Here is a 25,488-nt window from a genome sequence, read left to right as displayed (position 1 = left end):
GTGGCCAAGGATGGCCTGTGGTAGACAGTTTCCAAAGAGGGCCCTCTGCATGTTCACACTGCTCCTGACAGCAAGAGGTGGGCTCTAATTCCCTCCTCTGGAGTTTGGGCTGGTTTTCCTCGGTGTTTCGTTTTGACCAAAGGAATGTGATGGAAGTGATGTTCTGAGACTTCAAGGTTATCATAAGGAGGCTTGAAGTTTCTTCTGAGGTCCTTCAGAACCCCCATGCTTGGTAGTCCTGACCCACTGTGCAAACTGTTTGCCATGCTGACATGGCCACGTGGAGAGACCAGCTGGAGAGGGAGGCCTGGCCAGCTTACCCCCTAGCCGAGCCCAGCCTCCCAGCCTTCCCTGCAAGGCACCAGACTGTGAGTGAAGATTTTCTGGGCTCTTCAGACCATACTCACCATCACTGTATACCTCCCAGTGAGCCCATTTGATGTCCTGAGGAGCAGAAGTACAGCCCAGTGGATCTCAGCTCGAATTACAGACCCAGAGAATGGTGACCAGTAATCAGGCGGGATCTGGCTGGGCCTCTTCCAGGAAAGGCAGAATATCACCAGCGCTAACCTAGGGTGTCTCCCGTGGGAGTGAGGATACGGGGACACAACGGCAGAACAGTGTCCCCATAGCATCTCTTTGGGTTGCACCGCATGAACACGTCGGTCCTTCTTAACAAGGAGAACGGAATTGTCACGGTGAGTTCAGACTCGTCTGCACTCTCTGTGGGAGCTTGTTTCCTCCCGCACTTGCTGGACGCTCCTGCGCTGGGGGTCCCCAGCGTCCGCCGTCACTCACGGCGGCAGCAGCACCGCCAGTTCTGATGTAGCCTCAGCTCTCCTTGCTGCTTGCCGGCAGCTGAAGCTTCTGCCCACCCCTCCCACTCTCTGCTCTTCACAGAGGTCCCGAGAGGGCAGCTCGCTCAGGCAGGGCTTACAGGGCTTACTTGAAGAACTTAGGGTGAAACGCTGCAGAGCTGCATCTGAGGATTATTTGGTGGCTCCATCCACTGCCACAGCAGAAGTGAATCTTTTTATGAATGATTAGGATACGATCGAGGATGGAGCCCAGGGACTCTTCAGACCTCCTTCTAATCCTGGAGAAGATCCTTGAGGCATGGCTCCCAGAGATGGAAAGAAGTCCTCCGTTGGTGGGGAGGAGGGGGCCATTTAAAAAAATGTATTAGGATCAAACTTCTTTTCACCATTCCTCCCAGGAGGACAAGCAGATTCTCTTCTGCATAGGATTTGTGGTACTTGCCTTTATAATCCTGACATTCCTCCGTTCCTCATATGGATTAGGCCCCAGCCAAGGCCTTGTTAGGCATACAGGCCCTGCAGGGCTGGTTGGAAGCCACTGCTAGTTGAAATGGACTCGGCCTGGAGGAGCTTGAAATTTATGACAGCATCTTGAGTATTTTCAACATGCTAGTGCAGATGGTAGAGTTTTCTGGAATGAGAATCCTTAAGATTAAAAACGAGACCTGTATCTTAACCTTGAGGCAATTTCGACATATAAGGATCAGACTAGTAGCCAGGGGCTGGAAAGTTTTCGTAGGCGGTCAAGGGGGTTTTATCACCTCATCTAATTTAAAGAATAATGTGTTACGTCACCTCTAGTGTTTTGTGTTACTGGAGATTCACTTTGTACTGAGCAAGGCTTTAGGAAATACCACAAAGAGGGGATTGAGCACATATGCCGTTCTCACACCCAGAGAGGATGCTGAAAATCAGAGCCAAGGAAGACTCTAAGCTTCACGTGTTCCTCCCAGGGTTGATGACAGTAATGGGAAAACAGCATTGTGTGCCTCGAGTGGAGATTCTGATTAGACGTCGGGGCCTCGAGGCTCTGCTCCCTGGGATTTTGTGAATTAGGCAACTGAGATCACCCAAGTGGAAGACTTTCCCAGTGGATAGCTCTTTTAGCTTGAAAATTATTAGTCTGGCTAAAAAAACCTGACAGTCTGAAAACAAAGAAGGGAGTGGCAAGGTGATGTTATACACACGTGCTCCACTAGAGATGGAGGTCTGTGTAACCCAGCCCAGAATGCATACTTGCAAGGCACGTTTTCCTGAAGACGGAGAGCTCTCTGATGGAAAGTTGTACAAGTGAGGACATGAGGAATACACGTCTTCAACTATTTTGAATACATTTTCCCTTTTCTAAAAGCATGGTCTAAAAAACTTGCCATAGTGTGATTTCATTAGTCAAGGGGGATACCCCAGAGTGGAGGTGACAGGTTTCAGGAAGTACTTACAACCCTCTGGGCTGTCTCACTATTTCCTCTTAATTCTGTTTCTAAAATTCTGCTGCTCCTGCTGCGAATATTAAAAAAGGAGATGCATGTTAATCTCATTCTGAAGAGAAGCATAGTGGTAGAACAGAGATCTAAGCTGTTCCAATGGATTTTATCAGATTCTACTTAAAAATTCACTACTATCCTGCTCTTTTTCCCTGAGAACCATTTACACCACAGAAAACTGGTATAAATCCTGAAATGGAGGAAAAGTAAAAAGGAAATGGTCTCTTCTTCTTCCCTGTATGTTTTCCCTGCTACATCTTTTCCTGCCCCAACACACGCACACGCACAAGGAGCCATTTCATTGGCCTCTCAGTGGAGGGTAGGAGCACCGCGTCTCTTCTCCTGTCTGTCCTGCTTGGTCGCTCAGTGGACAGTGGAACACAAACCACTTGAGAGCATTTCAAGTAGAAAGGGATTTAGGGCAAGAGATTCCATTTACAAACTCTTTGCAAGAAAAGTTTGGCAGTTAAAAAAATAAACTTAAACATGTAATTACCATTTGGCCCAGCAATTACACTCTTGGGCAAAATGAAAACTATAGTCACAGAAAAACCTTTACGTGAATATTTGTAGCAGCTTTATTTACAGCAGCCCCAAACTTTCTAGCCCAGATACCCTTCAATGGGTGAACGGCTCAGCGAACTTGGAGCAACCTCACTGTGGACAACTACTCAACAGTAAGGAGTGAACTTTTTGTTTTTTCTTTAAATGGAGAGACTGATTACTGCACCCAGGAGCATACTAAGCATATGCTCTCCCACTGAGCTATACCCACCCCCCAAAAGGAATGAGCTACTGATACACACAATTTGAAAGGATCTCCAGGAAACTTAGGCTGAGTGAAAAAAGCTAACCCCCAAAGATTGCAAGCTGTATGATTCCACTTTTGACACTTTTTGAAGAGACAAAACTTTAGAGGTGGAGGACAGACATTAGGGTTGGGGCTGTAAAAAGACAGCAGGAGGCATCCTTGTATCGTTAGACCTGTCTGGTGTTTTGACCTTGGTGGTAGATAAATGAACCTACGCACGTGGTAAAATGGCACAGAATCACACCCTGAGGTGCCAGTGAGTACACTGGGGAAAGCTGAATAACAGCGGCAAGTCGTGTCAATGTCAGTGTCTTGCTTGTGATATTGCACTGAAGGTTTTGGGCAAGTGACCATGGGGGAGGTTGGGTAAAGGGCACATGGGATGTCACTGTGATATTTCTCACAAATACACTTGGATCTACAATAATCTTAATAAAAACCTTGGTTTAAAAAAAAATCTTTGTAGGGAGTAGAGGAACAGAAGCTAGAGGGCTCTGATGCCAAGCTACGCACCGTAGCTGTAGGCCAGAATTTAGGAAGCTGCTGCTGCCACCACCCCAGTTAGCTCTCGTACTCATGAGACTTGTGACAGACCCTAAACTTGGAATCCAGTTGCCAGAAACTTTCAGGTCAGTGTGCCCAGCAGTAGAAAGATGGCTCCCGTTTCACTTCCACGTGCCACATGTCTTGACTGGTAGAACTCAATTTCCAAAACACTAGATGCAAAATGATCTGGAAGTGTGGGTTTTAGCACTTCAGTTTTTCCAAACAGAATATGGAATGGGATTGGAAGAGCCAGTCATGATTTCTACCATTACCAGCCACTAGCTGTGTGACCTTGGCAACAGGTTTTACAAGCTGCATTCACCATTCTTCGATGACACATTATAAGGCTCTGGACACCATTCCACTGTGTGTTTTGGGGAAGGTTTCCCATATCACGTAGGAGTAATTCGACATCAGCTGGGTGTCCTACAGTGCAACTCAGTTCTAACACTTCTTACCCTGAGGGCTCCGTCTGTAAGCCAAGAAGAGAGGCTGCAGGAGGAACTAATCCTGCGATACCTTGATCTTGGAGTTCCAGCCTCCAGAGTGAAAGGAAGCAGATGTCCATCGTTTAAGCCCTCTGCCTGTGGAACTTTGTGATGGCAGCCTTAGCAAACCAATGTACTGCCCTATGACTGTTACCGGGCCCTCTCTAGACTCGTGGACAGCAAGACAGTAAAAATGAACGTCACTCCCACAAGACTCCTAGGCAAGCAAAGCTTTTTATTAAGAGGAGAGCTTGTGCGCAAGGGAGAAGGGGGAAGAAAGTCCCAGCTCCCCAAGGACTTTCAGGGAAGGGGTTTTAAAGGCAGCAAGAGGGAGGGCACACAGGGTGCATGGTCAGCTTGGGCTCAGTTCTCAGATGGGTGCCATCAAGGGGAACTTTCCAGCATTATCAACCTTCTGGTTTCTGGTTTCAACCAGTCTGGGGTCTGCATGCTTGCCGTCAGCAGTTTTCACCGGGCGGGGGCAGGGTGGGGGTGCGTCTGTCTGCTTCCGGCCAAATAACTTAGGATGTGTGTCAGGCCTTTACCTACGTCTTTCAGGGAACTTGGAGTTCGGAGATTCTGCTCTGTGGCAGATTTAGAGTCCTGCTTTTGTCCTTTGGCGATTGTGTACATATATCAGTGGAGCAGAGGTGGAGCTAGTCTTTTACTCCGAAGGTCTTTGGTTATGGTCTCAGAAGCCCCTACCTTCAGGGGCTTTGTTTTCCTGGGCCTGTCAGTCCCACTTGCTCTAGGCCGTTCCCTTGGTCCTTTCCACAGTGACTGTACTCTTGTCTCCCTGTCTCACCACCCTTCTGCAGAGCAGTTTTCTAGAGAAATATCCTTTTTAAACTTTCCACTGTGTCTCTGAACTACCATTTCCCTCAATATTTTGCAATAATTTTATTTACAGGCCCCCAAGTATAATTGATTTTCTTTCCACGGAACTTCTACTGTCACGCCTCTCACCAGGACAGGCGAGTGTCCAGTGTCCAGCAGTGTGATGGGAGGCCTCAGCTGCAGGGTAATCTTGGCACGTCCTCCCTAAGTATCCACTTGTTCAGCAGTTTTGGGGAAATGTTAAATAATTTACCTGCAAATTTATTCAAAGCATGTTTATACTAAAACAAACGTTAAGTTTTTAATGTGATCGTTTCAAATTCAAAGACTTTTTTTGATTATAGTGGGATCCCCTGAGTGAAAGTGTTTCCTCTCCTCTGCCTCAGGGCCTCTTCATTCACCGCGGAGGCAGCCCTGTGCCACTGCAAGAAACAGACGTTCCTTCAGTCCTTCTCTGCACAGAATGGGTAGAGAGGCAAGTGAAACCAAAGGCAAGTCTCCCTACAAAGCTAAGGAGTCTTCCTGACACGCTCAGGGGACAGCGGGATGTTAATCAAATCCTGATCTTTCCTGTCTTGGGATTTGAGGTCTGTAAGGGGTCTTGCAGCCACTCAGGTTGTGATGTGAGGTGTGGGTCGGCGTTGATCTATCGGGGAGAGGAATATGCAGTGCAGAGAAGCGGAGCAGTGGAGACATGAAAGTTCCTGTTTCTGCCCTGGACTCCAGCCCACTGCTTAGGTACACACACCTGCTACCCCGCCAGTGTCTGAGTCAGCTCTCCTGCTTTCTCTGCCCAACGTGCAGCTACCACATGGAAGCCAAATTCAACAGACATTAAGCTAGGACCCCACCTTGATTGCATTTGAATTATCTCTTGAAATTGGACATGTCCAGGTTCACTGACCCATGAGGTCTTTTCAGTATTTCCTTATGCTGCACATGGGTGGGGCTGGAGAATTTCTTGTCGTGGCCTTCCTGGCCTCTGACTAGAACATTTTGAATCGAGTTACTTGTAACATCGTGCGTGGTCCTAAGCCTCAGAAAAATGCGAGAAGGGCCCCAAAGCAGGCTAGCAGTGAGGCCAGTCATTCCCCACACCAGTGATCGCATTCAGGGGCCTTGTATCACTAGTGCCCTTCAGGAAGCGCAGAACCGGACTCCTCAAAAGGCATTACAACAGCTTTCCAGGAATTACTTTCGAAGCCGATGACCCAGGACCCGTGACCCCTAGATTGGGAATTCAGGGCCTTCTATCAGAACGGTCAGCCCCGAGTTCCTCCCAGCATCCTCGGGTACTATGAGGATTCCTAGGAGATTCGGAGGGTGGAGGGGAGGACGTGCAGACGGTGAAGACCTGGCCCCGCCGGCCCGCCCGGTCTACTCCCCGCCCTTGCAAGGGGTAGGCCTGGCGCCAAAACCGGGCATCCTAGCCTCTCCAGAGGATGCGCACCTGCCGGCGTAGACTCCGCCCAAAGCCCCGCCCCTCAGGCGCAGGCCCCGCCCGGAGCCCCGCCCCGCCAGGCCCGCGCGCCGCCGGCGGGGAGGGCGGGGCCTGCCGCCGGCGCGGCGGAGCGTCGCGCGGTGACGCGGCTGACGCGGCGCCCGCTAGGCCGCAGCCCCGCCGCCGGCCTCCCCGCCCCCGGCCCGCCCCGGCCGGCCTCCCGGGCGGCCCTGTCAGAGTGTGGCGGCCGGCCGAGCGGAGCGCTCGGTTCCTGCAGCCGGTCAGGCGGCTCGCGCGGCACACCCCCGTCCCTCGGCGCCTCCGCCTCAGCCCGGGGACATGGCCCACGCGCCGGCGCGCTGCCCCAGCGCCCGCGGCGCCGGGGACGGTGAGACGGGCAAGCCCAGGAAGGTGGCGCTCATCACGGGCATCACGGGCCAGGTGAGCGAGGGCGGGGGCCGCGGGCACGTGTGCGCTCGCCGGCCTCGGGGGACGGCTCCGGGGCGCGTGGCGGGCGGGACGCCGGCGTCCGGGCTGAGGTCCGCACGCGAGCCAGGGTCCGCCCGGCCGCCCGCCCGCGGGGAGGGCCGGGGTCTGGGGCGCGGGTCGCTCGCCGGCCCTGCGGATGCCCGGACGCGGGCGGAGGCTTCCGTGCTGAGCTGCCCTCGTCGGGCTTCCAGACCGACAAGGAAATAAAAGCGGGGCTGTGCTGTCACAGACCAGGAAATGTTTTCGTGTTCTGTGTTTGTGTTTTAATAAAAAGCACACGTCGCAGAAACTTCTGTAATCACACGCACCCGAGATTCGCCGCTCGCACCTGTCGTGTGGGACCGGCCGGTCCCCGCTCCCAGCCGCCGGCCCGGGAGGAGCTGCCCCGAAGCCGGCACCGCGTGCAGCGGGCATGGCTGGGGCCGGCCGGCCTCCGTGTCCTCCTGAGCGGTGCCGTCCGACACTCAGTGCTCGTGAAATGATTGTGTAGAAAAAAATGTGTGCCTGCCCCTGGAGTTCTCCTGGTGGTGGCCAGCAGTATTACTGTGAAATAAAGGTGGTAATAGTACTAGCTAATGCATGTTGTGCTTATTACATTCCAGTCACTTGGCTCATTGAATTTTCACAACTATTCTTCGCGGGGGTAATTTTATGATCCCCACTTCACAGATGTGGAAACTGAGGCCTGAGGTCAAACAACTAGGAAGTGTCCAGTTGGGATTGGAACTGCTCTCAGAGCTCTCTAGGTTAGAAAGGAAGTTGAAATTGTCTAGACTTACAGTCAAAGAATGTTGGACAGTTTTAACTGCCGGATACCTGATTACTTTCTGGTTATTCATGCATCTTACTCTGTTTAAGGTAATTACGATAAACACATGTTTGAAAGCTGATGGTAGAGCTATGTGGGCAGGGATCTGAGGTTGAGGTAGAGAACCATTAAATTCAGTCAAGGGCCTATATGCTTTCAGTATCGTCAGGGAGTTAGTTAAGCTGTTAATGTAACTATTGGTAGAGCTCAGACCAATTTAAGTGACCAGCAGTATGCATCCATGCAGGTTAGAAATGAAACCTGGTTTGGAGCCGTGAGTGCAGTCATCTGGTTGGTACCCAGTGGCCAGGGATGTACCCCAGTGGCCCGGCCTGCTTTGTCCTATAGGCTGCCACTGGGGTGTCTTCCTGAGCACGTGTTCAGCATGCTACTCCCTGGCCAGACATTTTGACTCCCCACTTCATTTCCAACTTTACTGCTTGAATGTCAGGCTCCTTTTAACCTCTGCACCAGTATCTCCCTCTTCCCTCCAGCACCCACCCTCGGCATGTCCCCTGACTTGTTGGGTGTTGTGTTGGCTCCTGCAGCCCCCAGCACAGAACTCTTGTTGCCATGTGAATCCTTGCTCACAGAGTTTACTGCTCTGCTCTGTTTTGCATTTATCTTCTAGCACAGTGACTCCCAGCGTGGGTATCACCGTCTCTGGAGTGTGGTTAGTGCAGGGTTCTGAAAGTCCAACCTGGTGTCTTTTTTCCTAATATTCTTGGGTGAGAGCTTACTGAGCTACTTATCCTGCTAACCATTTTATATATCCCTACCTAAGAGGCTGATACAATTTTTGTCCCCATTTTACACCTGGCTAAGTGAGGTTAAGTATGTGTTCGCCGAGGGCGCACACCTCCTGAGCGTCAGAGCTGAGATTTGAACCCAGGAGTTGCTCGGAGCCATTTTGTTGTATTGCCTCTGTGGTAAGCCGCACACATTAAATTACAGGGTGTGTGTGTGTGTGTGTGTTTGAAAGTGAGAGAGGGAGGGGAAGAGAGAGAGAGATGTGGGGGAGACAGAGATGGTTTTACTCTAAGACAGGTGGTCTCAGATTCACGGTGAGGGGAGCTGCGCTCAGGGCTCCCATGACAGGTGTTGTCCCAAGTTGTCCCAAGTTGTCCCACTTGAGGACGAGTGCCGGTGGCCAGGCTGCCTGTCTGCTGTGCGTCTGTAGTGCTCGCTGTCAGCAGTTGGTCCAGCTTCCTTCCTTTTCTCTCTTATTGACACAGTAGTTGTGAATCCTTTCCCAAAGTTCTTTACCTTATTAAATCACCTTGAAGAAAATCAGGCTCTGGCCTGGCCTTGTTGCCTTCCGCCCTGTGCAGCCACCCCCAGGGTTCACCTCTGTTGTCTCGTCATGAGGGAACGTTCATGCTGTGATTTGGAGTATCACTGCCTTGTACCTCTTGGGGACATTATTTTGTGGCTGAGTGCCCTCACAAGTCCTACTTTTTTAACTCAACTAAAAGCAGCTGTATTCTGACTAAACCAGCCAAGTGTAGCCATTCCAGGCTTTGTGTTTTCGTTTCTTTGTATTTACATATATGCAGTCCCTGTTGGCTGTGTAGGTAATTTACATATCTTAGTTCTTTGATGGTACTTTTCCCAGTGTTCTCAGTTCTCTGATCATTTTTACAGGAAGAGATGAAAATGAAGCAGGGTGCCTTTCCCTGCCCAGACCCCAGGCTTCTGGTGGAGGGTTGAAAGCCAGTATCCAACGGGTGGGCTCCTCAGGAGCAGGGAGGCCTGGGGTTCAGCGTGGGTGAAGGTATCTGGATGAAAACTGACTGGAGAGTTGCCCGAGAGCCCCAACGAGCACGAAGCCGATCAGAGCGTTCAGTGTGCTGGGGAGTCGAGGTGGGAGGTGGGAGGTGGGAGGTGAGATGCTGGATTGCGTGAGCCTTCTCCCACCTGCACGCCGACCTGAGTTTCAGCTCCGGGTTTGCTCGCTGTGCCCTTAGACACTTCCTTCCTTCCTCTCTGCAGAGGGGGTTGTCCGTGCCGTCAAGCCCAGGTTTGGTTTTCCTTAGGAGATTCAGGAGTCCCCTATTCTGGACTCTTGTACCTGTTTGTAAGCTGGAAAATCTTTTGGCCTGCAAAATGCTCTTAGCAGATTCTTTGACTTGACTTTCCCTCTGGTGGGTTAGTTTTGTCTGCAGAGATGCTCCCTTGACCTGAGAGTGGCTTCCCGCTTCTCATCCACTGTGCAGCCCATCCTGGCTACTAGCAGCGCTTTACTTCATACCTCCTAAACTTCCAGTGGCAATTTTTTTTTTCATGCTTAATTAATCTTTTCTTTCAGAAGCAATTGCATTTGGTGTAAATCATCTTCTACTTAGTAACAGGAGTATGAGTGACCAAATTACTTCAGTCAACAAATGTTTGAGTGCCAGCTACGTGTCGGGCAGACAAAAGTGAGCATCCTGTGACACCGATGTTCCAGATGGTGATGGTGACAGGGCGATAGGTGGGTGACAGTAATTGACGGTGTTGAGTGTTCACTTAGTGTCAGGCAGTGTTCAGCCGCCTTCCACCGCTTCTGAAGCCGCGGAGCCCTCCTCTGAGGCGGTTTTCTTATTACCCCCAAGGAACACAGGTTCACGGTATTGTCCAAAGATCACTCTTTATCCTTGTTTGCAAAGTCAGATTTGAAATATAAATACCAGCAATTGTGTTTTCTATCAAGTTTGTAATTCGTATCAACAAGTACATTCTAAGGAGAAGTAAATAATTTGTGTATCAAATTAGAAAAATAAAACATATTCAAGAGCTTTTTTTTTCCTTGCAGTTGTGGAAAGGTGTGGATTATAGGAGTAAAATAAGCCTGTGTTAATCACTGCATGCCCCTCATTTGATTTTCTTTGCTGTTATTGGGGTCAGACCATTAGTTAATTCGTGGGAGGGCCCATGTTGACAGCTAATCATGCAAACCTTCTGGAGGCTGGGACTCTGTCTTGGAGCCATTGGAGGAGGAGGTGGATTTCTTTGCCCACTTGGTTTTGAACTACTGCTCAGCTCCTTGGGAGCTGTATTGCTGTGGGCAGGTTGTTTACCTTTGCTGCCAGGTTGGAAGAGTTATGCCTCCCAAATAGGAAAGGAGTCGGCCCATTGCTAGAATGGACCTTCTCTTCACAGCGCCAACAAGATGATAAGCGTCCTGGACTTCTAGGAAAAGATGCTGTACGTGGACGTATGAATAGTTAGCCGTGGGTTGTTCAGGGATCTGTTATCTAGGGGCAGAAAGTTCCACAGTACTTGGAATCGGCCACAGGCTGTAAGGTACTGGGAGGCCAACACATTTGACGTCCGCTGAGTCTTACAGTGCAAAGCAGATCTGGGAGCCGGGCTTATCTTCCCTTCTAAGAGGATTGTGGGCCGTGGACTCCACTCTAAATCTTCCTTGCTGTGATTTGCAGTCTGGGATGAAAGCCTTGGCATAATCGGAAACGAGAAAGATACCTCGAGTGCTGTCCTGGTTTGATCAAAGACTGTCGTGTGGTAGGAACATTTTTTCTGTCTTTACATTCCATATAATTAATTGATTAACTGAGGAAAGAATGTGGACCTGAGAATCGGGCTGAGCTGCACCAAGTAACTGTAAGGCCTCAATTTTTTCTTGATCCGTATTGCCTGGGGAAGGCGCGACCTGGTGGCCTCTGAAGGCTGTTCAGAGTAAAGTGCTGTGAGCTCGGGATCGAACACCAAGTTGTAACTGGTTGTGCGCAAAAAAGTCTCGTGCTTAACGAGTGCAGTCCTTTAATACCAGTTTTAAAACTAAGGCCAATAGGAGAATTCAAAAAATTACAGAACCAGTGAACTGTTAACTGCAGCGAATCACAAGGCGATCTCCCCTTAAATAAAAACGATCTAAAGTATTAATGCGACAGATTTATTGAGCATCACTTCCCTTGAACGTTTTTGGTTATAAATGCCGTTGTGTTAAAAGATTAGTTGTGAGGCCTTTCTGGAGGAAGCTGGGCTGTCTGGGGACCACCTGTGTGCTTCTTTATTCTCCTTTTTGACGTGGAAGTCTCCATAGTCTTGTATCCAGCCAAGGATGTTCCTGTTTTCATGCTCACTTTTCTGTCTTAAAAGCAGTTTGTCCGGCCTTTACCGTTTATTCTATTTGGAGACCTTGGCAATTATTTGATCAGATACATTTAAGTTTGTACCAGGGAATCACAGACCAAGTGAAGAAACATTTATGAACTGTCATCTTGTGATGACATAACCTACAGGGCAGGTCAGATTGGTTTTTTTTGGCTGATCAAATTTGAATTTAACAGAATATTTCCAGTATAGTCCCTAATGGTGAGTTAGTGTGAGCCAGGCAGTTGATTTTTTTTAGGGTTTGATAATTAATTTTTGAGCCAGTATCATGGCCAGAGACATACGTGTATAAAATCAGATGGCTTTGTTTTCTACTAGAATACTAGGCATACGGTTACTTGAACGAGTATGCAGTTTTGTGTGTTTTGTTCACTGTAGTATCCTCACCACTTAATGTGTGGAGTGTAAGACGTGGTCCTGGACTCGGGACTCAGTCGACAGGGAGGGAGGAAGCAGAGGTGCAGGAACCGAGATGTGATGCTGTGCCTGTGGCTCCTGGTGGGAAGAGGACCAGCTTTGTAGATTGTGGGGAGGGGGTGAGGTCATGGGGACTGGTGCAGTTGGGAAGGCTGCGTGGGTGGGGCTCCAAGGACAGTCAGGTTTAGAGAGGGGTGCCGAGGGCACTGAAGAGGCTGGTGCAGGGATGGAGTTCTGGGAAATAGTCCACTGAAAGTCCAGAGGTCCAGATGCTGGCAGGCCTTGAGCAGCAGGGTCGGGGCTTGGGTTTGATGAAGCAGGCAGCAGGGGAGGCTGCGAGTGACAGAAAGAGCTCAGCCTTGGGTTAGTCTGAAACCTGGGCTCAAATCCTGCTTTAAAAAAAGTGCATTTAAAGACCTCTGCCACTTACTGGCTGAGCATCCTTGCGTGGGTTTCTTCATAACCTTGAACCCTAGTTTCCTCTTCTTTAAGAGGCAGTTAGTTATACCCACATCACCAGCTGACGTGCAGATCAGATGTGATGCCCAGCACGTGCTGTCTGTGAAAGTGTAGTGCTTATTCTTTCTTGTGTTCTGTGGGGTACGTTCTCCAGGAGGGGAAGAATGTGCAGGATGGAGAGGGTTTTGAGAGGGTGTTGGTGTAGACGACAGAGTGGGTTTAGGAGTAAACACGGAGCCAGGGAGACCTGCCGGGAGTCTCCTGTAGGTAGGGATGAGGATGGAGGTACAGCAGTGCTGCTTGTGGAGGAGGAAAGGGGACCGGGGGACCACAGGCCTGTGCAATCGGGTGGGTGCGGGGAGGGAGGGGAGGAGGTGGAGGCTGGTGTTGCCACGCCAGACACGCAGTCACTGGGCGATGTTGCCACGCCAGACACACAGTCACTGGGGAGGATGGCCGGTTTTCTGGGGCAGGTAGTGAATTCAGTTTTGTTCCTGCTGAGTTTGAGGTGTAAGCATGACGTCTAAGTTCTGATAACCTGTGGGCATTTAAAACATAAGCCCGGAATGCAGGTGAGAGGTCGTGGCCACACAGGCCTTCTCCCGGCCTGGACCACAGCCGTGAGGCGGGGGACCCCTGTGTGGCCTGCTGCCCAGTCCTCTTGCCCACCCCCAGAACCTTCTGTGGTTCCTGCTTCCTGGCGTATGACGAGCTTTCCCCCTTTCGTTTCACGGCTGAAGTTAACAAGCTTACTTCAGTTTTACCTCAGTTCTCCCTCCCTGCCTCCCTATTGACGTCTGTATTCCTAATGCCACACCCTTGTCTGAGATCCCTTCAGCTTTCAGATTGTTGCCTGTTTGAGGAATATTGGGAATCCCACGTTTTGAGACTAATTGGAAGCAAGGCGTTCAGTCCCCTTAGCCCTTCCCGTAGGGGCTCAGTGCCTACAGTGGGGTGACTGTGTGACGCGGACCAGCAGGTGGTCCCGCGGGTGGAAAACCTGAGATTGCATCTTGTCAAGGGGCCGAACCTAGTCTTTGGCAGGTCGGTAAGCAGTTTTCTCGCCAAGTTTTGTGTAGTAACTCATTGCTTGTAGAAATAGAGATACTAAGTATTTACTAAGTATTTTGGAAGGTCTTCACAGAGTGGTTGCGCCTCGCGCTTGGTCCTGCGTCTGTGCGCAGTCACCGAGTTTGAAGTGGTGCTGGAGTGAGCAGCCCAGTCCGGAGAGCAGATAGTTTGTTCGTTCACGAGGAGGGAAAGTGCTGCGAGTTTGCACCTCTGACCGTCTTTCTTTTCTTGTTTTTTTCTTTTTAATAACATGATTTCCTATATTTCTTAGAAGAGCACTCTTTTTAGTAACTTTTCACAAAAGTAGTTGGTTTTTCAGTGTTCTTTTTTAATACTTTTATATTTGTTCTTTAAAAATGATGAATGGAAGTTTTACAGACATGTGTAGGCCACAGTATTGTTTTTTGGTGACCGTTGTTGATAAACATAAGCATAATTTCTTTTAGCTTAAAGTGGAATTCCTCAAAATGTAATCTTGCTTGCAAGAGGCCTACTGGAGTGGACGGAGTCCCGGAGACAGAGGACAGGGTGATGAGAGGCCCAAGGTTGCTTCAGGCTGGCTGGGCTCCTGTGTCCCTGATGGTGGCCTGAGGCACGGTGCTCCCGGGTCCGACAGGACCTGGTTACTCAGGGCTCGGCGGCTGTCGGGGCTTCACTTTGCTCCAGATCCGCAGGCCCCCCGAGGCCTGTGGGGAAGGGGTGGCAGGTTGAGGTCCATGCTGCAAACGCAATGGGTGTGCGTCACAGTTGAGAAACCCTAGGGTTAGGGAGCTCTGCTTTTCCATGGGGGCTGCTAGTGCATCCGCCCCACCTTTGCCTGGGAGGTAGACACTACCTTTGTTGTTTGGGATAGCAAACAAATCCTCCCTCTGCTCCAGAGAGAGGGACCTGCCTCTGTCTTAAAAGCCCGTCTCCTTTACAGAGCACCTTTGACAGCCAGCACTGAACAGGAGCGGGTGGGACCCAGGGAGGAATGCCTCCCGGCTCCGTGTACTCGGTATGGGTGGAAACTCAGCAGCTTGACAGTGTAGAGAAGTCCCCCCCCCCCCACTTCTCTGCACATCCTTATGGGGAGCTGGACCCTTGTCTTGGATCCCTATTTTCTGTCCTTTTTACCTGAAGAACAAAATGGCAAGACCTGGGCTTGGTGCTTAGTGTGGAGCGGATGCACGGGCCTTGCCTGCTGTACGTCTTCTGTTTTGCTGTGCCTGGAGGGGCGGGCAGCGCAGGAGGACTGCCTCTGGAGATGCTGAGGAGGTTTAATCGGACAGGTTGGTCACTGCTGGCCTGAAGAACCCCAACTCAGAAGGACTCTTCTCCAGCCCAGGGGAAGAGCACACCCATGCTTCCCCCCGGCCGATCGCAGCTGGGGTGCTGTGTTCTGTCTTCCTCAGCAGGCCCCTGTGGGGACACATGCTGGCACTCATTTTTTATTTACCCACTGATGAATGTAAATTTTCTTCATTACTCTTAATGCTTTTTCCTGCTTCATTTAAAATCATACCTACCTTACCGTTCTTGGCTTTGCCTTGGGATCACCCTGCCCTTCACGAGCGCGCCTGTCTAGTGCCCGTGGCCTGATCGCGCACCCTGCCCTCCGGGGAGAAACAGGAGGTCTTGCCAGGTTTCTAAAGGTCCCTCAAGTCTTGGGGATTGTGAGTCCTGGTGCTCTTACCAGCATGTACTCTGACAACCTGCACGCTTTGTCAGGCTGGGTCTGCTGTTCTGCACTGAAGGAATGCTTTCTTCGAGGCAGGTCAGGCGGCACGACTGCTTAGCAGGTCAGAGGGCTCGGTGTGGCCTGCGGCTCTGCGCTGCTCAGCGGTCGTTTCGCTTCCCGGTGGTATTAGCCGTATGTGTGTATGTTATTTCCTAGTTTTCAGAGCATTTAAAAAGTCATTTCCACTGTTCTAAGTGGTGTTCTGCGAGGCAGGCAGAGCAGGGATTGCTTCGTTTTATAGGTGTGATGACCAAGACCAGAGTGGTCAAATGTTTCATAGTGTCTTGGGGCTGGTGACCAAGAACACGGTGACTCCCAGGTTTTTCTGCCCTCTTCCAGATCACCAAAGTTTACTAGATTTAATTTTTCTACGTTTTGTCACCAGTGTTTTAATCCAGGCTGGTGTTTTCCTTTACGTTCCGTGAACGGACTGTGTAGGTAGAGTAATGCCCCCACTCCAGCCTCAGGTTGTCCACGTCCTAGTTTTGGAACCTGTGAGTATGTTACCTCTTGTGGCAAAAGGGACTTCGCGGATGTGGTTCAATAAGGGGTTTTGAGATGGGGAGAAGGCCCTGGATTATCTGAGTCTGATATTGTAGGGGATCTTTAAATGGGGAGGAGGGAGACAGAAGTGTCAGGAAGGTGGCATTGTGAGGAAGACTCACCTGGCCAGTGCTGGCTTTGAAGACAGAAGGGGCCACAAGCTGAGGAACATGGCAGCCTCTGGAAGCTGGGAGAGGCCAGGGAAGGGGCCCTCCCCGGAGCACCCAGAAAGCACCAAGGCTGGTTGACTTGTGGCTTTCAGACTTCTGACCTGCTGAATTGTAAGGGCTGTTTTAAGCCATTACAGTTTATGGTAACTTTTTCTTTCTGCCTTCCTTTTCCAGCCCTCATTCATTTCCTTCATGTTGGAATTCTTTGCACATTTATAATTATCCCACAAATATTTTTGTACGCCTTCTGCGGGTGAGACATCCCTTCCTTTGGTGTTACGGAGAACACCCGATGTCCCCGTGCTCAAGGACCGTGATCTGATGAGCAGCATGGATGGGTCACTTCAGCAGGTGTTTATTCAGCACTTGAGCTCTGCAGGCACTTTAATGGCCTGTGGAGTCTGTGCCAACATGCTCCTAGGAGAAAGCTGTTCTGTCATCACCACCATTATTGTTCTGAAAATAGAGTTCTCCTGTTTTAATTGTTTAGATTTACATGTAGGTGAAAACAGCAAACAGACTCGAGGATACGGAGAACAAGCAGTGATCACCCGAGGGGAGGGAAGTGGGGGAGGGCGGAAGAGGTGAAGGGTCTAGAGGTACAAACTGTTCATGTCACTGAATGCAACTATGTGTGTCCTCTGCAAGGTGAGGCCAAAAAAATACCCAAACATCGGATTTTTGGAACAGAGATTTATTGCCAAGCAAGTAGAACGAATGGCTTGTGCCCCCCAAAACCCCCAACCCTCCGGAGTTCAGCTGAGCGTTTTCGAGGCCTGGGTGGGAGCGGGGGGGCTAGTTCCGGGGTGTGTGATCAGCTGTGCACAGCTCTGGTTGGTTGATGTGGTCAGTCCTTAGGTGCCGGAAGGCCTAGGGGCCATGTGCTCATGATCATCAAGCAGTTCATTTCTTCCACTTGGTGGTGGTTTTTAGCATCTGAAAAACTCAGGACATCTGCACGAGATGCTATTATCTGGGTGCTTCAGAGGGGAGCCACAGCAGAGCATACGGGGAGGGTCTGTCCCGGGAGGGCCCCACAGGATCCTGCTCTGTTACAGTTCCCCCCGTTTCTGTGATGCTTCTCAGTCTTGAGAAGGGTGCCGGACAAGAAGGGGAATGACGTTGTGGACAGAGAGTTTCATCGTGAACTCGGCAGAGGAGCTCGGTTTCTGTCTCCAATCCGGTTTCATCCTTCCCCAGATCTTTCAGGGAGTGGGGCGATGACAGCTCTGGCTACTTCTGCTGAAACAGGGCATAGTCCTACCTCGATTTGGAGGCTGGACACTGAGTTGGAAATATTCCTGAGGTCCAAGTCATGAATCTGAGTCATGGGTCTGAGTCTTCTGTGATTAAGATCTCATTCCCTGAGGACTTCAGGAGAATGATCCTGAGAACTAGTCTGGACCTGGCACTTTGGGGGAGACTTGTAGCCAGGTAGCCAGTTGTCTACTTTTATCCAAGTAGGTTTTAATTTTTGATGTGGGATTAACATAACAGGAGCTATTGGCCATTATACATCTTTTTTTTCTGCTAACATCTGATCTAAAGCAATTGTCTAAAAATTTAATATTTACAAGAGGAGACCCTGAGGTCATAAGTTTGCAGCTGCCAGCAGACACCACTCTGAGAACTGCTGGTGGTATCCCAAGTATGATGCAGCTCAGAAAGTCAGGTTCTCATCAAAACAGGAATGTGCCTGAGATCATGTCCACAGTGGCCACCTAGTTTTCCTTGGGTGTCTGAACCACAGCTACTCCGTTTAGACTTTGAAATGCATTCCCCTCCTCAAGCCCAAAGCAAATGTACAACCCATATCCAAAAGGCAATAAAATAAACTTTACTGACCAAAGCAGCCCAAGTCAAACCACGTATAAGTCAGAGTGACTACCCTGGACCTCAGTATGTGCAGATCTCCCCGTCATTCCCCCTTTTGATTGCAACTCTTTCGGTAGAAAGCATTGGTGATCAAAACAGCTGTCTGTCATGCTGGGTGGTAGCTCCTGCCCCACGTGTAGGTCATGCCCCTTGGTGCTGGGCGTCCTTTATATTTGCCTAGTTATCCATATGGGGGAAACTAACCAGATATCGCGAACAGGCTCCTAGGTATGCTAACAGGGAAGCACTTTACAGGCCGTACGTTTGTCACTTACACCCAGCTGTTACACAAGCATCGTACGTGTGCTGTTAGCAGTAGACTTAAAGTGAGCATTGGTATACATCCTGAGTAGTTGCAATCTGACAACTGCATTCGCGAATTCTCTGTCCTAAACACAGCGGGCAATATTGGTAGGGAGACAATGGTAAATTTCAATTAGAAAACAGATTAAAAGCCAGTGGTACTTCAGGCAAGATCAGAGAACTGTAGCCGTGTTCATCAGTTCTCTCTGCAACAGTTCCATGAAATCAGAGTTTTCCTTAGACTTTTTAAATATCTTACCCAGCTTAGCAGCATGATTGAAAGAGACCTGTACTTGTCAGGAAGTCCCCTTTATGAGTCTAAGCTAATGGCCAGAACCATGACTGATAGCGTTATACCAGGACAGATCCACATTTTAGAAGCTCCACATAATTTCCAGAATGTCCACATCAACGTTTATCCATAGCATATAATCGAGGAGGCTTACCAGTTAGTTGACAATGCTTCCCCTGCAATTTAATGTAAACAGCCAATCCTAGTCAAGTATTTTTCTCCGAGATGTCTCAGGGGCCCTCTGAAGCATCCCAAAATCAGCTGAAATCAAAAGAAGTTCAATTAGAATTTGATAGGAAGTTTGTCAGAAATAGCAAATTAAGTTTCATACAATCTGTTATCAGAAGCATTCCAAGTAAACTTGTTCTCTTAACAAGTGAAGAACCAAATCTAGTCCTAAAGCAGGCTACTTTTAATAACAAAACCCACTTACCTAATTAGGTTTAATTTCTGCCTGACCATGCACAAAACTCCTTCTTTAGGGCTCCCTTTCTACAAACTTCCCACAACTTTCTGTATCCATTAGTTCGTCCCTTATTTTTTTCTCCATCCCGAAACAACCAGCTCTAGGACCAAATCACTTTATTTTCCCTTAAAAAAAAAAAAGAGTAGAAGTGCATTTTGTTAACTCAAAACACACATCCCACTTTCCTGCTGTATATTGAAATGTTTCCCCCATTAATTTTAGTAGCTTCAATTACATACTTAAATTAGAATCCTCAGTTCTTAAGAACCTTAATTTCTAGTGAATGTGTCAGTATCTTAGCTTGGGAATGACCTAACTACTCAACTATTCAGTGAACTTCCATCATTTAACCCAGTTCAGCACACCTCTAAAGTGTCAAGTTATCAAGTATCTGGAGAGATTATTTTCAATTAGATATTCCTAAAACGTGGTTATTTCTAAAGAGTTCACCCAAAAGCTCTTATCTCATTTGCATTCAATTCACTTACAAGAATATTATACCGAGTTAATTCATTTTTTCTTTCTGCTGACAGAACAGGGTCTGCAACAGAAACATGAACTTAACTGACTTTCAGTAAGTCTACGCACTACTGACCGAAATAAATGCACAGCCCAAAAGTTGAGAGTTACGTTTTATTTGGTGGACATTCTGAGGACCCTTCGAGCCCGGGATGACGGCCTCTCAGATCGCTCTGAGGGACTGCTCCGAAGAGGTAGGGGAGGAGCTAGGGTATATAGGAGCTTTACAACAAAGACCAGGTAGTCAGAATATTAAAAGATTACTTGTTATCTAAAGAAAACCAGGCATCTCAAGTTAAAGAATTTAGCGCTTTTTTATGTATGGGAGGAAGCAAACATTTGGGCTTATTGAATTCATCCCTTTGATAAGCACCTAACTATCTGGAGCCAGTATCCTGTCGTTTCTTATTCTGAGTCCCCTCAGAGGGCACCATTGTGAGTGGCTGCAGAGTTTGGGCTGCAGGCTTGTCTTCACTGGGGGGTGGCGGCAGCAGCTGATGACTTGATGGCTTCAGCATTCTTTGTTTACTGATATGGCGTGCAGTATTCTTCATTCACAGCACAATAAAAGACACCTCTGTATTGATTATACCAGCAAGCTTAAGCTAGCTTTAATATCAGGTATTGAAACAAAGCAGGACCCTGTGGGGTCCTCCCCTGTTCCTTGTTTGTAGGAAGTAGGCTTCATTCAGCCTCCCTGACCTTCCCTGAATCCCAAAGGGCAGTTTCAAAGGATTGCTAATCCAAGAAGAGAGAGATAATGTTGAAACAAGGAAAGAACAGCCAAGAAAACAGTGCATCTTTGGGCAGGATCCTGGTTCCTCCTCACGGAATATAGGTAACAGTATCTTTGAGTCCTGCAGGAACTGAGGCCCCCACCCAGGTGAAGGATGGTAACTTCAAGCTGAGCACGGAATTCCTGGAACACTGCCCTAGTACCTCCCCACCGGCCAGTCAGAAGGAAGTCACACACCTGCAGCCCTCGCCAGAAATTTTGCCTATAGAAACTTTGCCTGAAGACCATCAGGCAGTCAGGGTTTTTTGAGCACGAACCACCTGTTCCCCTTGCTTGGCCCTGCAATAAACCTTTCTTTGCTCCAAACTCCAGTGTTCCGGTCTGGCCTCACTGTGCGGCAGGCATACAAACTTTTGTTCGGTAACGATATCAATAAAATACTATTTCCTAGATCACACAAACCTGAAACTTGTTCTGTCTAGCTTCTTTTCTGCTTAGCATTTGTAAGCATTTACTTTTAAGTCAATTAGAGCTCACTCACAAGTTGTTTTTTTTTTTTTTGTTTTTTTTTTTTTTTTACGTAAAGGCAGAACCAGAGATCTCAGTTTTTCCACAAGAGTTTAAAAAAGCTTTTTTTTTCTCCCTTGAAAGCCCAGGTAGATCATTTGCATTTCAAAGGTACAGGAAGGAAAATGTAAATTCCTCTAACTGCTTTTACAAAACACGACCATCTTGGCTGTTTTCAGGGCTTTTTTTCCCTCCCAGTTCCCAAATATCCACTTCAGTTTAAAGAAGTAACAGATTCTCTCTCATTCACATGCCTCACTTTCAGCAAAACTATGAAGAGAGAACAGAATTTGGATTCTGGTACTGAGACACCCCCCCCCCCCCCAAAGAACAGCCAAATTGCAAAAGGCCCACTTTGATATAATAGCAGAGTCATTAGGAGCCACTGTTCTCCAGGTCTCTGAGAGTTCTGAGTCCACAGTGTTACAACAAAAAATACTGTCTTTCACTCATGGGAGCATAGCTGAAGATCTCCCAGTTTTGCAGAATATATCCAAGGGGACTATAAGTTGGAACAGAGCTCTGATCATCCATACTTAATTATTCACAGCTAACGTCAGATATTAAGCAAACAGCAATTCAAATGGTCATAATTCCCTCGCCCCCAAAGGGGAGAACCCCAACCAGTGACCCGTCAGAGATGAAGCTGAGAGATCAAGGCTAGAGAGGGAAAACGCAGACCACGGCTCTGCCACAGGTGCGGCCAGTGCAGCAGGGGAGGGTCCCTGGTCTCAGCTGGCCAGCACACGTGCTGATACACCCACACGCATGCAAACAACAAACGTCGTCCCACAAACAAAACATCAGTGAGGTGTAGGCCCCGGATTCCACTTCCAACTCTCAGATGGAGAGCTTCCAGCGAGCCCAGAATGGCTCAATTCCTGGGTGGGAATGAACCCAGGTGGAGCGGGTAGAATTTTTCATCCTGCTCAAGCCAGAGTGGCTCACCCAAAAATGATACACACAAAAACACAAAACAGCAAATAAGCTATGATCGCACAGACAGAGAATCAAAAATGTCTTAAAATCCCACTTCCACTCCCAGACGGAGGCCTCCAAACATCCTCCCAGCTCTCCAAAGAGAAGGGACCTAGGTGGCCGCCTTCCCGGTGGAGCCCAGAAGGAGTGGAGAGAATCTCCAGCCTGCACAAGCTGGAGCGACTCACCCCCAGTGACACCGAATGTGGACACAGTTGTGGACGTTTCTTGGCTCCAAACAGTCTCGTGCTGGGGTGGCTGAGGCTGTCGGGCAGGTCAGTCCCTCCCCATTCCCTTGAGCAAAGTGAGCTCTGCAGCTGCTGGGACCCAGGGAAGGGGCTGCCCCCGGCCAGAGTCAACCTGCCATGGGCACAGACTCCTAGGCTGAGCCTCACCAAAATTATCACAAAAGCAGATTCGTGGGCCCAATACACAGTTGAGCCAAAAAATACCAAAACATCGGAGTTGGGAGCAAAGATAGGTTGATTGCTGGGCCGAGCAACGAGGACAAGTGGCCTGTGCCCCCAAAACTCCCTGACCTCTGCGCAGGGTTTCAGCTGAGCACGTTTAAAGGGAGCAGAAGGCGGGGCGTCCCAGGGTGTGTGGTCAGCTATGCACATTTCTCTGATTGGTTCATTGGGGGGGGGGGGATCAGTTTACGTGCCAGAAAGCCTGGGGGCTACATACTCTCCATCATCAAGTAGTTAATTTTTTCCATTTGGTGGTTTTTAGCATCTGAAAAACTCAGGAAATCTGCAGGAGATACTGTCTTCTGGGTACTTCGTAGGGGAGCTCCAGCAGAGTCTACAGGGAGAGGTCAGCAGAGGTCCGGGAAGGCCCCATAGAGTCCTGCTGGTGCACACCAGGTGCAACATAAGTTACAAGGATGCAGTGCACAGCACGGGGCATGTAGCCAGTGTTTTATAATAGCTTTGTATGGAGTATGAGCTACAAAAATGCACACCTGAGACTCACATAACATTATAAATCAACCATACTAAAATAATTAAACAGCAGAATTCTCTTTTGTTGGCTTTGAGGAAGCCAGTGGCCTTGTCAGCAGGGAACTGTGGTGACATCTAGGGGCTGAGGGTGGTCTCCTGGTGACGGCCAGCGAGGTAAGGCCTTTGGTCCTAGAGCCACAATAACTGAGTTCTGCCAACAGACAGAGCCAACGCTCAGATCCACTCAGGCTTTAGGTGAGACTTGACACCTGACTTGTAGCTCAGAGATGACCCGGCCGCACGGGCCAGGCTCCAGACCAGAGAGAACATGAACTAGTAAAGGTGGGGCGATTTCAGCTGCCGACCTGGCGGTGGTGCTGTTTTGCAGGGGGGGGGGGCAACGAGTGCGCACTGAGGTATTGCCACAGCGCGCCAGCATTAGCTAAGGTAGTGTGCACGCCCTGTCAGCGGCGTGAATACACACTGCGGTCCCCGGGGCACGGCGTGGTAGGGGAGGTGGCGGAAAACCTCACGGAGGAGGTGCTTCTGAGCTGCGCTCTAGGCGGCAGTAGGACTTGAGATGGTCACTTCTCCGGGCAGAGGGGCGTGGCCACAGGTGTTGTCTGGTTCTCAGGACTCAAATATAAATCTCCTGGCCTGTGGTGACCACTTTCTGTGCATCTGGCCTGCACGATCTAGAGCAGGGCTGAATGGTGGACACTGGGGCTGCCGGGAGACCCTGGGGTTACTGCCCTTCCACTGCCGCGGCCTCCCGGGGTCCTGTTCACTCCTGGGCGCCATGACGGTGCACGGCAGGTCTTGGTTGGCTGTGTGAGATTTCGCTTTCTGCCACTTCCTTTGGCTGTGGGGCGGGCTCCCACCCGACAGAGCCTGCCAGGGAGCTCGCAGAGCCAGGATCGCGGGGCCCTCGCAGCCCTGGCCCTGCAGCTGTCCTCAGTCTCTGCCGTGCTTAGAGGGGCTATGCAAATTACTGTGTTGTTTCAACTTTAGCTTGGAGCCTGAAACTGAAAGCAAGTTTTGGGGAACTTCTGAGTGGTTTGACTTGGTTTTGTGAGGTTGGGCAGCCCCAGATACAAGGTCAAGGATGAATAGGAAGGTGTTGGGGGGTTGTCTCTGAGGGGAGATGACAATACAAAATATATTTTTCAGAGTTTGACATTTCTACATTTAAATACAAACGTTGGGAAGGAGATGTAGGAGTTGGAACAAATTCTGAAATGTCTCTGCTGTTTTGTCTTTCAGCTTTTTTGTGACCTCTGATGGTTTTTCATTTGACCACCTCGTCTATCTTGACTAATTTAGGAAGTTTTGAATTATTTCAACTTACATAGTATTGTCTTTCCGTTGAGCTGTGTTTTAACCTTTACTGACATTTGAGCATTTAGGTTTTATGCTATCTAAGCATAGCCAAAAGTTTATACTGTTGCCCAGCTGTTATTTAATTTTGATTTTAATTCCTAAAAATAAGGGAGTGTTTTAGAAGGAATTCCTTCGTTGAGCCAGGCCAGTGGTTGGGAGCCCGGCTAGAAGTGCTTGGAGACCCTTTGTGGGGCAGCACTTAGTGGGGGCTTAGGGTCGGTCCAGAGACCTGCTCCTGCTGGGCTTTTGAACCACACAGGCCCCCCCCTCCGCCCTGGGCTTGGGTTTTCTTCTCGTCCAGTGCGCGTTCCAGGACAGGCATGAATGCGCAGCTGGCGTCCAGAAGTGGATGTCTCCCCGTGCCTTCCTCGCAGGTATAATGGAAACTGCTCTGAGGAGGATGCTGACCACTGCGGATGGCATTCAGGGCCACTCGGGTTTGGGAAGGGCTCCAGGGTTGGCCTCTGCAGGGCCCCACGGAGCCCGTCTCAGGAGAGGCGGCCACGTTCCTGGGCATCTGGGCCACAGTGCGCATGCAGCCGAGGCTGCCCCAGGGGCTCTGGGCAGGAAGGAGCCTTTGAGGTTTATGAGGCAGGGGTCCAGGTGGGACCAGCTGGGTTACGGTTTGCCTTCCTCAGGTGGAACAGCAGGGTATGCTTTGAAAGTGTAATGTAGCTTTATACCCTGACGTTTTTAGTTGCAGTAAGGTTGTGTTAACACGCACATAGTTTTGCTTGGTGATTTTGGCAAAGTGGGCATTTCTGGCATCCTAGTCCTGGCCGGGGAGCAGAGAGGAGTCGTTGCTAGAGGAAGGGGAGAGCCAGTGGCGTGGGTCTGGACTGCAGCACTCTCTGGCGTGTCCGCCTGCACGGCTCCCGTCTGCGCCAGGAGGACTGGAGCCCCCAGAGCTGGGAGGGATGCTCTGAATGCCGCACGTTACGGGCCTCTGGAGCCAGGTTTGTTTTCCGCTGGGTGCTCTCCTGTGCAGAAATGGGTGGCAGGTGACAGGTCGCCGATTTGCCAGCGTATTTTTGGAAGGGTTTGTTGACACACACCCTCCAGACCAGCGAGGACCAGTCCAGAGGGCAGGTCGGTTAAGGTAGGGACAGAGAGGGGCTGGGGTGGGCAGCGAGGAAAGAGGGTAGCAGCAGGCTGCAGGTGATGAGATGTTGTATGTGGTGAGCACTGAGTGACAGTCACATTGACACAG

The 25,488-nt window shown here is 49.7% G+C and overlaps 1 protein-coding gene across 2 annotated transcripts in view; it reads left to right on the top strand.

Moving 5' to 3' along the window:
- Positions 1-6,624: 6,624 nt before the first annotated feature.
- The window catches only part of GMDS (GDP-mannose 4,6-dehydratase), a 455,535-nt gene continuing 436,671 nt past the window's right edge, over positions 6,625-25,488 (top strand). The window contains exon 1 of one of the 2 annotated variants that reach the window (XM_064476118.1): positions 6,625-6,866. In XM_064476118.1, coding sequence (XP_064332188.1) covers positions 6,765-6,866 — 102 coding nt within the window. In that variant the 5' untranslated portion in view covers positions 6,625-6,764. The remainder of the gene's footprint in view (positions 6,867-25,488) is intronic. The other variant, XM_064476119.1, reaches the window with a different exon arrangement.

The sequence above is a fragment of the Camelus dromedarius genome, chromosome 19 (genome assembly GCF_036321535.1).
Source record: "Camelus dromedarius isolate mCamDro1 chromosome 19, mCamDro1.pat, whole genome shotgun sequence".
Classification (NCBI taxonomy): domain Eukaryota; kingdom Metazoa; phylum Chordata; class Mammalia; order Artiodactyla; family Camelidae; genus Camelus; species Camelus dromedarius.
Note: the sequence above shows the minus strand (reverse complement) of the source record. Positions and strands in the feature narration are given on the sequence as shown.